The sequence below is a fragment of the Metopolophium dirhodum genome, chromosome 2, assembly GCF_019925205.1.
Source record: "Metopolophium dirhodum isolate CAU chromosome 2, ASM1992520v1, whole genome shotgun sequence".
Lineage (NCBI taxonomy): Eukaryota > Metazoa > Arthropoda > Insecta > Hemiptera > Aphididae > Metopolophium > Metopolophium dirhodum.
Genome location: NC_083561.1, coordinates 36097872 through 36117534, shown reverse-complemented (window position 1 = coordinate 36117534; position 19663 = coordinate 36097872). Strand labels below are relative to the sequence as shown.

The 19663-nt window shown below is 28.4% G+C and overlaps 1 protein-coding gene across 1 annotated transcript; it reads left to right on the top strand.

The window, feature by feature from the left end:
* Window positions 1-250: 250 nt before the first annotated feature.
* LOC132939138 (fatty acid synthase-like) lies at window positions 251-19663 on the top strand. Its single transcript, XM_061006164.1, has 34 exons — window positions 251-287; window positions 606-797; window positions 2564-2716; window positions 2796-2966; window positions 3034-3234; window positions 4342-4577; window positions 4702-4935; window positions 4994-5338; window positions 5398-5631; window positions 5691-6110; window positions 6199-6503; window positions 6585-6729; window positions 7677-7787; window positions 7862-7970; window positions 9210-9479; window positions 9986-10153; window positions 10341-10501; window positions 10578-10748; window positions 10821-11048; window positions 11111-11310; window positions 11391-11588; window positions 13067-13139; window positions 13757-13936; window positions 14122-14310; window positions 14407-14602; window positions 14670-14862; window positions 14936-15069; window positions 15478-15589; window positions 15693-15837; window positions 17299-17587; window positions 17945-18225; window positions 18326-18553; window positions 18634-18864; window positions 19120-19663. The coding sequence occupies exons 1-34, from the start codon at window positions 266-268 to the stop codon at window positions 19306-19308; spliced, it is 6714 nt and encodes a 2237-aa protein (XP_060862147.1). The 5' UTR covers window positions 251-265; the 3' UTR covers window positions 19309-19663.

Sequence of the window (19663 nt, the reverse complement as noted above, 5' to 3'; positions counted from 1 at the left end):
GGAAATCGAAAAATCACCACTTATTTAATAGAACCGGCTACCTAGGTAATATTTCCTAGTTATAGATGAGTGTTATACATGAAGGTTTCGAAGTACAAAATATCTTTTATAGCTATGACAAAAAAATACCACAGAAAAATAAAACAAATGTCATTGTGTAACTAATAATTCATATTCTTATGTATTCTTAAGTCAGTAGCTCCGAATGTAAAATGGAGTCTTATTATTTTAGTTTTCAGTGACGGTAATTTGGTTTTGTTAAAGTATGATTGAAAACACATTGGAAGGTAAGCGATGTACATTTATTCCGGTTGTTAAACCCCAGAAATGTTTTATGTGAATTGCAAATTTTAACCTTTGTGATTCTTCACGGGATACAATGTCCAATTATTGTACAATTTTGAATAATAATTAATTAACCAAAAATTGAATGGATTAATAACACAATTTATTATGACATTGCTTTGTGTCGAGGTAAACCCTAAATCGTAATTCATTTTGCACAATAATTCTATATAAAATAATAAACAATTGTTAGTATTTACTTTGCTCCATGCGTTTATAATTTTAATCTGATCTATAAAAACTGTAAATTTAAATTCCAGTTGTTAGGAATTTAAACACTCTGTGTAAAGAAAGACCAGATTTTGATTTGAAAATGACGGAACCAAAAGTTGAAGTCGTAATATCTGGTATTGGAGGCCTTTTCCCGGAATGCAACCATTTGGATGAATTGAAAAAAATGCTGTTTGACAAAAAGAATGGAGTGACTTCAGATAGCAGGCGATGGATACCCGGTTAGACAATATTTTGTATCTTAAAAAAAATAATAAATATATTTAAATAGGTTTTGAATAATAGTAATAAATATTATAGAAATACTTATTTGAGTCACAGCGTATTCAATTTATACAATTAATTTAATAAGGCACCACAAGGAAAATGTAAATGTGTATGGTGTATTTTACACAAAATTTAGTTATATTCTTAAACATAATATTATTAAAATTTGTACTTATTAATTATAACAATTTATATTCAATTATCATATAACCTAATTTAAAATAATTTGTAATTACATAACAATAAATAAACTAAGTAATTGTTTTTAAATTTAGGCATTACTATATACCTAGTTAAATAGGTAGCAACTAACAATGTGTGATGTATGCAATTTAACAGGTATTATGGTAATAATAAATTTGTTCAACATAAATATTATATTTTTGGGATGGGTACAGATAGTTTAATTTTCTACCCGATTCTGCGTAACTCTTTGTTTATCACCATAGAAACGAATAAAATGTAAAAATGTCTATTATATACATATATACAATTAATGGTTACTTATTAGAATGGAAAATATGGAGTAGCGTGCTACATTTGTCATTTGGTATGATGTTATCTTAATAATAAATTATGAAAGTATATCAAAAACATTTATTTACGCCTTTATAACATAATTTTAGACGTCAAAGATTGTCATTATTTTATTTTCTAAAAAATTATGGAAATTGATTTATTTGTCAAATCAAAATGTTTGGTTAAATGTAATCAATTTTTCAGCGACTTTTCCGAATTCTCTGAAAATTAAAAAAATATATATATTTATGTATACATATATTATATCAATTGTAAATGGTATGTGAAACAGATAAAAGTATTGTTTAATTGTAAATGCAATAATAAAGGGTCGTTTTTAAATAATAATAATTTATTGTTCTGTACTTACTGTTTTTTTTGTTATCGGTACCTACGGGTTTTATACCAGGGCTTGAAACCGATTGAAATAATTTCGGTTTCGATATTGTATACCGGTTATTAATTTTTTCGATTTCGGTTTCAATTTTTCAATACCAGTATTAGGAAATTTCAGTTTTGGTTTCGATTTTGTATACCGGTTTTGAAATTTTACGATTTCGGTTTCAACTTAGCAATACTGGTATTAAGAAATATCGGTTTCGATTTCGGTTTTGAATACTGGTTTCTAAATTTTTCGGTTTCAACTTAGCAATACCGGTATTATGAAATTACGGTTTCGGTTTTGGTTTTGTATACCGGTTTCCAATTTTCTTTTGCGAATAATGAAATGGTTATCAACATTTTAATCATGATCTCAATTTTATTATGAGTATTAATTATGCGTATTAATGGAATTTACGTATTTAAAAACACGTCAATTAGAAAAAAAAATAACGATTTCCAATTTTTTCAGATTTCGGTTTTGAATTTAATACCGGTATCCATTTTTTTTCGGTTTCGGTTTAAATTATAATACCGGTATCCAATTTTTTTTGGTTTCATTTTTGATTACGGTTTCGGTTTCGGTTTTAAAACGGTTTATACCGGTTTCAAGCTCTGTTTTATACCTTAGGGAACAGTCATTAAGTAGTTAATAATTATCTACTTATATGTAAACAATAATTTAAAATTATATTTTTCTCTTTATTGTGTAATACAACTTAAAATTAGACCAATAATACATTATACATTGAATAATTTTCCAGACATTTTTTTTTACCTAACATTAATATTAATCATATATGGTTGATGCGTTTTTTAGGTCAATTAGGAACACCATATGGAGTTGGTAAAATAAAAACTCCCGAAAAATTTGACAACGTATTTTTTGGTATACATAGAAAAATGGCTGAGAGTTTGGATGCTTTGACTAGACTTAGTTTGGAAAGATCTGTTGAAGCAATAGTTGATGCAGGTAAAGTATTCGTATAACAGTTTATTTTAGTTGAGTTATAGAATGTGCTTATTGTAATGCACATTTTTATGTATTTCAGGAATAAACCCAGCTGATTTATCTGGAACCAATACAGCCGTCTTCATGAATTCCTGTATTAGTGAATCAGAGTTTTTTGAGGTTTTTGATACACATCAAAAAGGGTTTGGTCTTTTAGGCCATAACAGAGCAATGCAAGCAAATCGGTTGTCTTACACACTTAACTTAAACGGTGAAAACAAAAGTTACTAAAATATTAGTAGATTAATGCTCATAATTTATGTTACTGTTTCAAATAGGACCTAGTTACACAACTGATGCAACATGGATTGGTGGAGCACAAGGTCTTATGCGAGCTAAAAAAATGATTGAAGACGGAGTGATAAATGCAGCGATTATCGGATCATGTAGTTTATGCTTGAATCCTAATATATCTCTTCAACTTGAAGGATTAGGAAGGTTGACAAATACAAACGAAACAAGATCATTTAGTGATGATGGTATGCTTACGTTAATATATTTTGAACAAACGGTTATTATTACCAAATAAATAAATATTAAATTAGCCATACATCTAATCAATGAGATTATTTTCAATGGAACATAACAAGTGCTAAAAATCAAATTAAAAGAAATTATAATCTTGGGATTTAAAATATTTGTCATAATCAAAACTTAAAAAATATATAAGTATTTAAAAAAATGCTCATTAAGTATGAATAAAGGTTTGTTTTAGCTTACAGAAAGAATGAATGAGGTATTTGTATCCTTTGCTGAATTTCTCCTACTCATAATTGACCTGCCGCATTCCTTCGTTCTCCAAACTCGCTGGTAGACTGAAGGGTTTAAACCAAACGTGGCTTTCAAGTCACTAATTATCACAAGAAAAAATATGTTGAATTGTTATTCATTTATTAGTTTTAAAGTACCTTCCATTTATCTAACGTTACTAATGATTGTAAAATCCACCCTAACTAGACAGTTTTTTTTATTTGCTTAATTTAATTTTAGTACAAATGTACAATTAATAAAAACAAATCTGAAAACAAAATACATATTATGCATAATATTATAATATAGATACCTATGTTTTTTAATATCGGTATTTGTTTTTCTTCCTAAAAATAAAATAATAAAATAGGTACCTATTTATTTACATAAGCTAAAAATATATTTAAATATTGTTTTAAATTCATAAATATTTTACAACTCATAGGCGCGATTTCAACTTTGACTTTGGAGGGAGGGGGGCTGAATATATTAAAGGCAAACGGACCTTTACAATATAGCATTTTAAAATTGTATGTCCTAGACTTTTGGGGGGATACAGTTATGTTTGGGGGACTAAGCCCCCCCAAGCCCCCTACAAATTGCGCCCATGTATGGTTGACAGAAAACTAACTTTTTGATTAGAAGGGTGTATCTTAATTTTCAGTACCTATGTATAATATTCAAGACAGTATGTTTATACAAATTTACAAGAATGTTACTATACCTACTACTTTTATAAGCATTCTAATACATTTCAGCTTTGTAATAGGTTGACTATCAATTTATTTTGTTTGAAATGAAACAGAAAATAAATGAATACTAATGTATTATTTTAGCAAATGGAATGAACAGATCTGAAGCTTGTGTAGTAGTGCTGTTGCAGAAGTTATCTGAAGCAAAACGTTCTTACGCAACTTTAATGGGCGCGACTGGTATATTTGGAGAAACAGACGATTTATTTTATCATTATTCTGACCACCTTTATAAAGAAATTCTATTAAATGCTTATAAAGAAGCTAATATAGATCCTGCTAAAGTTGCGTATATTGAAGGTGAAGGGTTAGGTATTAAGGTTTGTTTAAATTTATTTAAGGATAATAATATAATAAAATGTTTTATTAAAATAAAATGTAATATTGTGTTTATGATGTATACTGCATATAAAAATGAATAATTTACATGTATTGTTTCAACAGAAAATAGACGCAATGGAGCTGAAAATTCTGGGTGAGGTATTCTGTACTCCAAATAGAATAGAATCATTAAAAGTCGGTTCCATAAAGAGTAATATCGGTCATTGTGAAGCTACTTCAAGTTTAGTGTCGTTAGCTAAAGCACTTATTGTTTTAGACTCTGGATATATACCTCCAAATATAAACTATTCAGAACCAAACCAAGATTGCCCAGCTCTTTTATCCGGAAAAATAGAAGTGTGTTAAAAATATAATTTGTATTTGTGTACATTTTAATATCTAAATATTTTTTTAGGTAGTCACTGAAAAAACTCCATTGAAAGGAGACATAGTTGGTATTAGCTCATTTGGTTTATGTAATTCTTTTAGCCATGTAATTTTAAAACAAAATAAGAAAAGTAGAACAAAAATCTATGAAAAAGGAGAAATGTTTGAAGACGGTTTACCACGAATTATATTCGTATCCGGTCGGAATGAAGAAGGTGTTATCCAGTTTTTAGAGCATATAAAAAATAGCCAAATGGACGAAGAGTTCACAGCTCTTTTACAAAGCGTTTTTTATAAATCTATGAACGCTCATTACTACCGGAGTTTCACTATAGTTCCAGACAAAAATGATGGATCACAAGAAGAAATATCGGTAGGTAACTTATGAATTATTGTTATAGTATTGTAGTTTTTATTAACTATTATTTACAGTATCTTCCAGCGATAATAAAACGGCCCATTTGGTTCGTATTTTCTGGAATGGGATCACAGTGGAATGGTATGGGAAAACAATTGTTAAATATTCCTATATTTGCCGAATCAGTACGCAAATGTGAAGCTATATTAAAACCGAAGGGTGTTGATCTTATTGACATTTTAACAAACGATGACCCCAAACTTTTCGATAATATACTAAACTCATTCGTTGGTATAGCTGCGATACAGGTTTATTTAAATATAACCCATATGTTTTAAAACGGTTCTTTAATTAATGTTTTAAATAGATAGGTTTATTGGACGTGTTGAAGAGCATCGACGTTGTCCCTGATGGCATTATTGGCCATTCAGTCGGCGAATTGGGGTGCGCCTACGCTGATGGTTGTTTCACTGCCGAGCAAATGATACTTGCTGCACATGCAAGAGGTCGAGCTTCGATAGAGACTGAACTCATCGAAGGATCAATGGCTGCAATAGGATTAGGGTATAACGACATTAAAGATAGGCTCCCACACGATATCGAAGTTGCTTGTCACAATGCGTCTGACAGCAGCACTTTGTCTGGGCCAACGGCTAGCGTATCGAGTTTTGTTGAACAATTGAAATCAGAAGGAGTATTTGCTAGACTTGTTAATGTTTCGAATATCGCGTACCACAGCCAGTATATAAAACCAGCTGCACCCACTTTACTCAAGTATTTGAAAGAAGTAATTTTGATTTGAATTATTTAAAGTACAGACCAGTCAAACAGTATTCTTTAAATAACCCGTTGTCATTGATTATTTTTGTTCATAGGTTATCCCAGAACCAAAGCTTCGATCATCGAAATGGGTGAGTAGCTCTGTACCTGAATCCGAATGGGGAAATGAAGTAGCAAAATACAGTTCACCTGAATATCATACTAACAATCTTCTGGGACAAGTTTTATTTGAAGAAGCTTCTCGACATATACCCGAAGATGCAATTGTAATTGAAATTGCCCCACATGGGCTTCTACAAGCCATACTCAAACGATCATTACCAGAACAGGTGACAAATATACCACTCACACATAGAAGTACAAAAGATTCAGTCAAATTCTTATTAAGTGCTTTTGGAAAGTAAGTGAATTGTAGATTATTTTATGTAATAGCTATCTGTGATAAAAATACTATGAAACACATATATTCCATATTTATCAGGATGTATAATAACGGTATGACTCCTAACATTGAAGCATTCTACCCATCAATAAATTATCCAGTAAGCCGACAAACTCAAGCTTTACATTCTATATTTCCTTGGGACCACAAAGAAGAATGGGCATTAAAGAGTATGGTGCAGACAGTAAGTATAATATTTCAAACTTAATTGTTAGTGTTACTAACTTGATTACAACCTTAAAAAAATTATACAAATATATTTTCAAATTACAAAATCATAAAAATTGTTCTGAATATATTAAATTAAAGTTTTAAAAAAATGTAAGTTCATATGAGAATTGAGAATAAATGTTGCGAATACACTAAAAAAATTAATATTATACGTGTAGGTAAATAGAGTGCTGATTACTTATGTGGACAATTTATTCAAAATCACAATAAAAAAAATTAGAAATATGACAGAAAAATGACCTATCTGTTTTTCTATGACGTACAAATAATATTTTATTTTTATTTCATATCTTCATAGCGAGTCGCTCGCGTATTTTTAACATATATATTATGTTTTTGGGCTAGGTACAATTTTTTTTCTATCTGATTCTGGCGAGGCCGATTCTCGTAACGCTTTGTGTAAGTATTGCCATAAAAACACAAATGCATAATATAAAAAAAAAATGTAATTCAATTCCTAACAAAATTTAGCAAAATGTAACTTCTATTTTTCCACTGCACTGTACCCAAAAACATATCTATGATTCCTACATTTTCCTGGCAGAGGAAATATATTTAGTAGCATGCTACTTATAATATATATTATGAACTTTTTGTTTTTTTTTAATATATTAATAGGCAAATAGGTATTTTTAGTCAAATACTTATTTTTCAATTTTATTGTTTTTTTTTTTTTTTGTAACTAGTATCACAATAAATATACTAGATATCTTCTTAATCCAATCGCAATATTGGTAAATAGTATTTATCACGATTTCGTATAGGTATGCAATATAAATAGGTATCAATACATTAATTTTTCAACTTGAGCCGAGTATCGTCAATTTGTACCACTTTAATATTTTTAACATAGGTACTTCATTTTAATTTTTGTAATTATTTTCAATACTTCTATTTCAGACTTCAAGAGTCTCAGGCGAGAGGCAATTTACAATACATTTAAATAATGAACATATTTTATTTGATTACAAAATCAACGGGCGACATATATTGCCTAGCTCTATTCTTTTAGTGAGTTTTGTGTTAATTAACTTTGATTTTTTTTTTAACTAAATAATAAATAATAACACATTTAAAATTTGTAGTCTCACGTATGGAAATCATTTATAATAATACAAAGTGAATTATATTTTGATGAGATGATTGCATTTGAGGAACTAAATTTCCGAAGAAATATTGAAATTAAAGAAAATGGTGAGTTCCTACCTTAAATATATTTATTGAAACTTTAACACAATGCCGGCGCTAGGGGAGGACAATTGGGACATATTATGTCCAGGGCCCCATGTTTGTTTTGATTTCAATGGGCTCTGTGGGCTTAACATTCTAATACCATGAAACACATTGACATTTTGCATTTACAAATTATAAATTTATAAAATTCGTAATGAAATCGTAATTTTTCAAACTTTTGTTGATGAAGAAGTTACACCTCTTCAAGCTTTAGCAGAGTTAAAAAAAACTGGTGGGTCGTTTCTAAACATTACAATTGTACTACGAATAATGTTGACGATACCTGCAGTGGCATCGGTTTGTGCAGAAAGGCGTTTCTCGAAACTCAAAAGAATTAAAACGTATTTAAGAAACTCAAACAAACTATCAAACATTGCATGGCTTTCCATCGATACATTAAAATCGATAAATTATGAAGAAATCATAAATGCCTTTGCTCCGAACAAATCGAGAAAAAAAATGTTTTTATATAAAATGAATATCTTCTTACTTGAATCATATATTGTTGTTGTATTTACCCAATTAGTTATTATTTTATAATTTGTAAATAATTTTGTGTTAACACATTATAATAAAAAACAAGTATAAGATTAACCTAATATTATTATTATTTTTAATGTTTAAAATTCGAAGAAAAACAGCATTTTTTTTTAAAGCCTGATTTTAAATAGTTAAAGGGCAAAGGTTTTGCTCCCTTTGGGTACCTATGTCCAGGGCCCCGCCAAACCTAGCGCCGGCACTGCTTAACATATTATACTTTATTTATATTTTTTTACTAAATTAATTTAACAAATAATAAATTAGTCATAAAAAGTGTATTATTTTATGTTTACCTATTTTCAAGTTAAAATAAATGTATGATTATTAATTTTAAAATAGTGCATAATCTATTGTAATTTTGATAAATGAATAATGAACTCATGTTTTACTAAGTTATTAAAAAAAAAATCAATGTATTCATCTGGTTTTAGTTTATTTTCTTTAAACAAAAGTTTGAGAATGTATAAACAACCAAAAAAAAAAAAAAAAAAACATTTTTATCCATGTTATAATTAAATACAACATATTATTAAATAATGGCAACCACAAATAAAATATTTTTATATTTTTTTTTTATTAAGTTCCTTATTTTATGACTATATTTTATAACATTGATTTTATTCATGAATGACTTGAGTTCAATATTTTATTTGCTTTTAGATACATTCGAATTCTATTCACTTATACAATGTGGAAGTGGTTACTTTGAAATATGCTTGGAAAATGAAGTAATAGTTTCAGGAAAAATATTACGACCAGACGCTACTGATATGACTCCAATAAAACCAAAGATGAAGTACCCAGATACAGTTTCTGATTTACCACATAGTTCAATTTCAAAACATGACTTGTACTCATTGTTAGAACATAATGGATATGAACTCGGTGAACAATTTAAGACTGTGACAAATATAGATTTACATTTTGAAGGTAAAATAATGGATATTCAAAATATAAAACAATACTTTAAAATGTTGACAAATAAACGTTTTTTTTTGTTTTTAATATTTGGTTGTTTACTAGTTTTACTTGATTTATTAATACAAATATATATATACCTTTATAGTATATAATAAGTTATATATATGTATGTATGTATTGATATAATTTTAAATTATTTATTTGTTTTACTATTCCGAAAATGCATTTCAATATAATATGTAATGGATTTAGTCTTGCGAATAAATTATATGTATAATATGATTTTTAATACTAAACATTTATTTTGTTTTTAAATTATTTAAATTATTACAATTTTAATATGATGGTATTATATGATTTAAATATTGAAATAGTGGCGTCACTACCGTACTTATCACATGTCAAGTGAATGCACATAATATGTAATATTCCTTAATACTTGTCCACTCCCAACTCGCATAAGTAGAACATAGAGTTATCTCTAAATTAATGCATATTTATATTTATTTTCAAAGAATATCGAGGAAACATAAAGTGGGACGGTGATTGGATGAGATTTCTTAATGGAATATTCACATTTCTTATTCATAAAAGTATGGAAACTAATGACAATCCAGCAGATATATCAACTATTCGGAAAATGTATATTGATCCATCTAAATTCAAAGACTCCTTAGGAAAAGGTATGTATCCATTTTAAAATTACCTACCTACGAGTATGTACTTAAAAAAAATAAATAAAACCCCTATATATAATTATGTTTTTTACCCAAAAGTCCAAGCTAACGTACACATTTTTAAATTGAAGAATAATAATATATTAATATGGAAATGCTCTTATTAAAATATATTTTATTCATATTATTTTAGATGTTCCTATTTATTATAATTTTAATACGAACGAAATAAACGGCGATGGGATATACATTTTGCATCCAGAAACCAAATCGTTTTCAATAAGCACATTAAATCCATTTGAACTACGATTAGAAGAAGAACAATTTGTACAATTAGCTAATCCAAATTGTGAGGTATATTGGCTTCACACCCATACATTTTATTATAATTATAGGTATGTTAAATGTATACATATTTTTTTTCCTTTAGAACGAAATTAATTTTATCAATAACTGTTTGCAAGTCATATTTGAATGTAAAAAATTTCAATCGAATCCCAACATGAATAATTTCAAAGTTTATTACAGTTATAATGATAACAATTTGAATCAGTCCATCACACTAGTGAAGCAAATACTTGACATTCAGATAGGAATTCAAGTTAGTTCATAATGTTTTCATTGTTATTTTTAAAAGTTTACAAATTTTTAAATTTTTTTTTCAATTATATAGCACACAGTTGTGAGTTTAGATAAAACTAATCCAGAAAAGTTCATTAACAATGACCACAATATCATATTACTACCATATGATCAAATGACAAATGTTATTTCAGTTTTAAAAAACACTAAAAGAGTTCATTTATTGGTGACAGCGAAAAAACCAATGTCTAGTACCGAAGAATGGAATGTTATTATGCAACAAAAATTTAATGGACATTATTTGGTGTTAATTAAAAAGGTTTATTTGGATTTATTGTCATTGTATTATTGAAATAATTGAGTTTTTTTTTTTTGTTGTAGATCAAAGAAATAAAAATAATGAGTATAAAATTGGAATATATTACGGACCTTCAAAATTTTTACGAGATCGTTAAAAGTTCTCTAGCCAAATGTAAAAAAACAAAACATTATCTTTACATTTTTACGAAAGTCGTACCATATGTAAAATTAACAAGATTTATGGAAGAAGTGTTACTTGAAAATAAATCAAATAAGATAAGGTAGGGATTATTTAACCAAATCAAGTACGCATATAATATGATATCAAAACAATAAGTATTAAACAAATTCCAATGTTCAGATTTGTTTTCTTGTTGGACGATTCGGGTCCCGATTTCAATATTGATCATAAATTTTACACTGAACAGTTGCGCAAACAATTGTTTGCAAATATTTATAAAGACGGCAAATGGGGAACTATTGTCCGAAATCTTGTCGACAATTCCAGTTTTAACGTCTCTAGAAACAATACGATTACGACTTACATCAGTGATCTTACGTAAGCATTAAACAGTTTAAACATAAATATTAATAAATATAAATTAACCTTATCGTATGCATTTGTTGGATTAATTATCAAACTATAAAAATTGAAAGTAGAAAAACTTTTTTTTTTTATTGATCTTAAGCTTCGGCAGCTATGGCCATTAGCTGTAGGTGTTTGTTTGTGGATTGTTAGTGTCGGTAGGGGAAGGAACACGTGTGTGTTGGGTTTGGCAGAATTTTTGATTCGGCACCCGTAGGTATCTGCCATGCCCGGGTGGGGGATGGCGGCACTTGTTCTCCGGACACCGTGACTTGCACGGAGAAAAATGCCACCCGGTGGTCGAGGATCGAACTCGGACCGGCTGTGCCGAATCCGTCGCTCGGCCACCTCGTCCCCCATTGTTGTATACAATTGTATCCTTAATGTTACGTTATAATTATATCTACCTATTTGTAAAAAAAAAAATCCAGCGTTGAAATATCTACTATATATATAGGTTTTCAAAAAATATTCCTAAAAATCGCCTAAGGGCTAAACTGCATTATTATGTATATGTCAATATATTTGTGCAATATTGCAATAGTGATTAGTATTATAAGTAATGTATTATTTTAGTTTTGAACAGTTACCACAGGGGATTCGGGTTTTATCTGTTGTTTCTATAAAATAATATATTGTTTTAAATAAGTACTTAAATATCGTTCACCAATTTAAAAAAAAAGTTATGTAAAAGCCCCGTAATTACGCCACTGCGTTTGTTTGTAGGTACTCAATAATCTCGGAAACCACATATTATGCTATCAAACGTTCGAAACCATATTCATATACTAAGTTCAGTTGGTGCTCTCTCATAGGTTTTTTTATTGGTTAGACGATGCCAAAGTGCCAAATAAAAATAATAATTCTCTACAATCCATACAACATTTGCTGAGACAGACAGTAAAATTAACACACATAATATATTATAAACATACATCATATTTAAATATTTTGATTAATTTGGAATTAAAATGTAGTAATATATATTGGTATATTATTTTGAGATTCTGAATTCCTTTATACATTTTCTATACATTTTGCTATATATTAGGTTTACTCCAAATAATACCACGATTATATTAATTTGTCATTAGTTTTATTAATATATACATATTATTGAAATTGTAGTAAGTATATTATATGTACTATTATTTTATTTTTATGTACTTATACATAAATAAATATTTGTTATGTTGTAACAAAGTTAATAATTGTAAATAACAATCAAGCCTTCTCATTAAAGACAACAGCTCTTAAAACTAAAAAGGCTTAAAATTAAAATAAGAAGAGTGATTTGTCAAGTTTTGTTTCCTCGGAAAATATAAAGATGGTACTATTACATGCATATTGCACAGCAATTCGTTCAATTATTTTTCATATTATTGCTTATGCTGAAATATAGTTTTGTATATTTCCTATACAAATTAAAACATTTTATTTTTGTATTTCAGATTAGATGGCCTGAATGTCAACTACTTAGGAATTAACTTCCAGGATTTATATGTGAATAATAATATAATAGATGTAAGTGACTTAAAAAATATAACAGGTGTCTATAGTCTATTAGTAATTATATCATAAATGAGCGATTTAAAATTTAAATTACATGAGTAGTGCTTGATTATAAACCTCGATTTCAATTGTTTAAAAAAATATGGAATTTTCTATTTATAAAATATGCAAATACATATCAATTTGAATAATGTAATTTAAACATTCGACAAAACCAAAATATTACTTAAGTTCAAAACGTTGATACTAGTTGAAAGATATTGATACTGTTGTGTATGGGCAATAACCTACATTTAGAAGAATTAATGTTTAGTATGAAAATTAAATGATTATTGAGAATTCCATGTATACCAAGGCCATACTCAGAACATTTTTTTTCTAGTGGGCAAAGGGAGTAGGGTTATGAAATAAAAAATAAATGTTTGATTATTAAAAATATATTATGTTATTCGATAGGTATATTACACATTACACGTATATACACAAAATATGCATAAATCGTGAATTTTTCTAAATTCAAAAAATGACAATATATAATATATTTTTAAATTTAGAGAGTGGAATATTGAACGTTATCTGACATAATGACTTATCCCAGATTATATATAAATCATATTTTTATTTTTTAGAACGAACTTGGTCATTTGGAATATTCTGGTATAACAGCTGATGGTAAAAAGGTAATGGGAATTGCGCCATTTGAAAAGAATACATCTAATCAAATTTCACCGGATCCACATTTAACATGGATAATTCCATCAGACCGGACGTTAGAGGACGCAGCTACTATTCCGATGTCTTATTCAATGGTAAATATTTCAAAATGAGACTATAGTATTTATTGTACCTTAAATTGTTAACATAAAAAAAATGATGTCGTGGTGTCTTGTTATTATTTTAATCATTGACAGTCTAATTCTGAGAGTAGGTACATTATATTATTGTCATTGATTTATATTGTTTTAGTCTAATTTTAAATTATTGTTTTTGACAGGCATATTATATATTGACTATTTTAAAATTACCAACTGATAATATATTTGAAAAAACGATATTAGTAAATGCAGGATTCAACGCTGTTGGACAAGCAGCTATTGCTGTAGCCATATCGTTAGGATATTCTGTTTATATCACAGTTGAAAATAAAGAACAATGCACGCTACTGAAGAATAAATTTCCTTCGGTAAGAACGTCAAACATTAACCAAAAATAAATACCCATAAGACATTATTTTGAATAAAAATATTCATAACAATTCAATATTCACTATGATTTAAAGATTCCAGAATCTAGAATCTTCAATTATCGTGATAATTTTGAAGTAAAACTTAAAATAGCTACCAAAGGAAAAGGTATAGCCATAATTGTAAATTGTCTCCATGGCCACGATTTTTATGCAGCTGTTCGATCAATAGCAGATCGTGGAAAATTTTTCCAATTAACTAAAACGGTGATGAAAAATAAAGACAAACTAGGTAACATGATTGCTAATTACCATATGATTACCGTACTTACCTATCTAAATTTTATCTTACATTTCAGGACTGCTTATTTTTTTGAAAAATGTTACGTTTTATGGTGTTAGTCCAGATAGCTTGTTGGCAGAAACTAGTGAAATCAAACTGAAAGTTCAGAATCAAGTGCAAATGGGAATAGATCTTGGTATTGTCAAACCGTTTGATAGACACGTTTTAACCGGCCCTTGTTCTAGAGAACAAGCTATACAATCGTTATAGTATGTTATTTATTTATACTTAATTGTGTGAAAAATGTTTATTGTTTTTATATATTATTATCTTTAAATCTAGCTTATCGTCTCAAGGAGTAGAATCTAATCGAGTTGTGTTGGCTCTAGAAGGAAAAAAGACATTGGGAAAGTTCTTAAAAGGATCAGACTTTGAGAAATATCAATGTTATTCTAACCGAGTGTATTTAATTGTTGGTAAGATATTATTACCTATTAATATATAGTAAAGCATTTGATTTAGTGGCGTCATTTCAGTATATGAGAGGGGGGGGGGGGGCAATATTTTTGACCAGCCCATAATAAAAATGAAAAAAAAAACCGTTCGCTAATAATTACATTACATTACATTACAATTGCATTTTTATCTCAATAAAAATTGCCTCCATACATAATTTTATACTTACTAAGTTACTATCACGGTTGTCTGAGATAGATAACCATCACTAACCCATACCCGGCCCGACAGCGACTCGCTAATGACAAGGAGGGTGCAAATGCCATCCTGCCCCCCTCCCCCCCCCCACACACACACACACACACAAATGATGCCACTGATTTGATTGTTAGTCTAAATCTAAAATATCCAATTATTTGGTTCTATAGGAAGTAAATATAGTTCTTGGATTGATATTGCTGAATGGATAGTAATGAGAGGGGCTCGAAAGATTGTTGTGGCGTTAAAAAAATACTCCATGTCCACCACTGCATCAAGGAGGTATTTATAAATTAATTTTTGTTATATTTATTTTGAATTTGAATATATTGAACTAAGATACTGAAATATTGTTTGTTTAACTCGATTCAATATAATGATTCAGGTTTAATTTACTTATATCACGATATCAAAATGTTACGATACAAATAGTATCGGATTCAAACTTAAACTCAAAGGAAGATTTAATTCTGTTATTAAATGATACAACGTCAATTTATCCTCTTGGAGGGATCTTTTTCGCCACATTGGTAATTATATAATATATTTAGATAACGTATCTGAATTTTTTTTTTTTTATTGAAATAAATCTACAATATTGAATCTATACATTTTTTGAACAATTAGTATTGAGTAGGTTTGATAAGTGAAAAATAAAAGGTTAACATGTATTGTGAGATTAGAGAGGATACCCAGTGGTAACACCCTATAATATTATACCTAACAGGTATAATACAGAAATAAAATATTAATACATACCTAATAACAGATTAGCGTTATCTTATATCTACTATCTCCAAGTGGAGTGTAATAAATTATAATGAGCAATAAGTGGTAATGACGAAGATTATTATGGAGAAATAATACCTTTAACAATCAGTGAATTTAGTACATAAGAGAGGAGGGAGATGCCCCTACTGATTAGTGAGTTCAAGTTAGATAAGAAACTTGAAAAAATTTCACTGATATGATCCGGTTGTGAACTTTGATTCCTGGTGGCTTCTGCGTATGATTTGTTTGTAGTTTGATGAGGATTGAAAATCAGGCCTTTGACTAGAGGGACTCTCGGATAGGATTTTTTGAAAGCGGCCTTGAATACCGGCCAACCCTTGAAATTGGTGGTGTGGTCCTTGGAGCACAAGGTGCATTTGGCGGGTTTTCACAAGGCCACATTACGGCCGCTGTTATTCATAATAATGTTATAATAAAAATGGATAATTAATGATAACAATATTAATAATTATTACCTAACGCGCACAGCGATAACGGAGCGAAACAACGGACAACGCGACATACGTGCATTCTTACTAAACGTTACGGTCGAACTGGGTATCTGAATTAAAACTTTAAATATTGTAAGTTGGTTTTAAATTTTAATCAACACGATTAAATAGTTGTTTTAAAAGAAAAACTTATTTGTTTTTGCAGAATAAAAACTGAATACATAAATAATGACATTTATATTTATAATAAAAATTATATAAAAAATATTTTATAAAATTTTTTCTTATTTAAAAATACTATTTATTATATTATGTTGTATTTTCATTGTTTTTCGAACATAAAAATACATTTTTTGCTGATATTTATACTTAGTTTTAAATTATTATAGCTGCCATGCACTCAGATTCTGGGCACCAGTGCCTGCAGATTTAAACTCAGGCCAATTTTGGACTTCTACTACTACATTCTTACTACATTACATTAAATAGAATTTTTAACTTTAATTTAATAACATAAATTATATTTACTGTTATAACATTTTATAACATTTGTTTATCGGATTAAACTAATAGTATTTTTAAATTTAAATACATTATCTTCCTAAAATATATTAGCGTAACTTGTTCCCTATAGCTCTATAGGATATGTGTAACAATTAATTATTCGCATTTCATTCTGTGCATAGTTTTAGTATATTAAATTTTTCATTTTTAATACAAAATTGTAGGTAACTGTTAATTAATATTTTTTTATTATTATTAAAACAGAGTGATGAAGAAGATAAGGTACGCAACATTCAATATGTACTTGAAAGCAATCCATCTTTACGGAATATGAAACCCATATTTGTTTGTATTATGAGTGGTGGAGAAAACACCTGTACAGAATTAAGAGCAAACGGTGTTTGTCCAAATACTATTTGTCTTTCATGGAGTTTAGTGGCTACGAAACCTAATTTTTATAATCTACTGCCATCATTAGATAAATTATTATTAAATGTTGATAAAGTGTCTTCATCTACAATAATATGCAATGAATATGACAAAAAATTGATTGGTAATAAAAGTTTTCTATAAATTACGTCGTTATGGATGGACAATTAATAGTTCGGAATAAAAGTGAATGACTTAAAAATAAAAACAATTGCATTTTCGAATTAATGAAAAGTACCAATACGGATAATTAAAAGAAATATTAGATTAATAATTAATTAATAGAAGATATTTTTTATTAATATTTTCGAATATGTATGGGTAACATACGTCTTGTGTGTTTAAAAAATGCAATGGTTCTTATTCGAAAGAGTACATTTTTATTTGAATAATTATTCCAAACTACGATCGTTATCGATATTTAACGATTAAATTTTCTGAAAAAAAAAAAACAATATTTACCTATTTTGTGCTTTTATAGCAAGCAGAGAATTTTATTCGAAAATTATTGCTGAACTGCCTGCGTCTATTGATGAATTGAATGCGTTTGGAGACACAGTTACGGAGGAAATTGATTTTATAGAAGTTTCCACAAACAGTCTAAGATTTGCAGATTCCATAGGTTTGCCTGTGTTTGTTGTTACAGGATTCGTGCCCAAAAGAATGAAAAAAATGTATGACAATCTAATGTATCCAGCATTCGAAGCAAGATTGCCTGAAACTATAGAGTCCATTGAACACGTAGCGAGAATACTCGTACAGGTTAATATCATAACAATATTATTTTTATAAATGTTTTCAGTTCACGCAACTTTATTGATTTGCTTATAATATATAACACTGAACCAATAACTGTTTACAGAAACTCAAATCGATCACCAAATGCGGTAATGTTTCCTTAATCGGTATATCTTGGGGTGGTGCTGTATGTGTGTTGATGGCACAGTTGTTGGAAGCAGATAACATTGCAGTGAGCCTAACACTATTGGAAGGCATACCAAATGTACTCCAAGAATGGATGAAAAGTTTGATACAGTACGGAAGTATAAATGCTAAATTGTTATTAAACTATTTCCAAATCAGCAGTACGGTAATAAACATTTATTTTTACTACCCTGAAACTTGTAATATATCATTATATTATTACACTTGTTCAACGAATATTTTTAGATGACCAGAGAAATAGCAACGAAAAACGGTTGGGATACAGAGTTACCGAAAGTGTTATCGTCAAACGACGTGTTGACCACTGATAAAACTTTAAAGGCATTGAATGCAATACGCTCTAGATTAAGCGCTTTGTTTGAATTAAGACCACTTCCCAATAGGATAATGGCAAAAGTCAAGGTGATCTATAGGACTATTAATGTTGAAAAATCAAAATCCTATAAACTAGAAGAAGTAAGTAATAATTGTACTTATGATAGTTACAGTGCATAAAATGTAATTCTTATGTGACCTAACCCCACTAATCTCTTCAAAGTTAAAACTTAATAAAGATTTTTCCTAAAATCACATGTTACACAGGTATATATTTTATAAAAGTGGTTTTATTCATTTTATTGATTCAGATGTAACTCATTATGTCTTGTATATTCTATGAGTCTTAGCTGTTTGGATAAATTATTTTAAATAATCATATTGTTAATTTTTTAGTTTTGCGTTCATCTACCCGAAATAATTTCATTTGATGAAAAAGACTACGAAAAAATGGTATCAGAAAAGAAACTATCTCAATATATAAATAATAACATATTACACTATCATCCAGCTGCCAACGAAATTCCAATTACAGAATTATACAAACGAGCTGAAATGAATACTGTTGGTTTTGTTATAGATTGAATGAAATAACTTGTTTTTATATGGAATTTATACATAGAAGAAAGAATCTGTGTATTTTTATTTTTTATCGTTTATAAAAATATACCTCAAATGTATTTCTCAATGAATTGCTTATTAGTAAAACAAAAAAGTGAAAATATTTGATTCAATTTATGTAAACACTTTTTTTATCATTTTCTTCCTTTTCCAAACTAACTATTCTCTAGTTTTGATCGTGTATTTTTATTTTAAACATTTTGATTTTAAAATTGTAATGCTTTTGTTTAAGTGATATTATATAACATTCAAAACAAGAAAGTTTTATTATTATATAAACAGAAACTATTTTATTTAAAATAAATAGGTTTTTCAATTA

Excerpts from the sequence above, each read along its gene's own strand:
- LOC132939138 (XM_061006164.1), top strand. The coding sequence starts at position 266 with ATGATTGAAAACACATTGGAAG. Across the intron at positions 6,111-6,198 it reads TACTCAAGTATTTGAAAGAA|GTTATCCCAGAACCAAAGCT; the intron begins GTAATTTTGATT and ends TTTTGTTCATAG. Across the intron at positions 6,730-7,676 it reads TAAAGAGTATGGTGCAGACA|ACTTCAAGAGTCTCAGGCGA; the intron begins GTAAGTATAATA and ends CTTCTATTTCAG.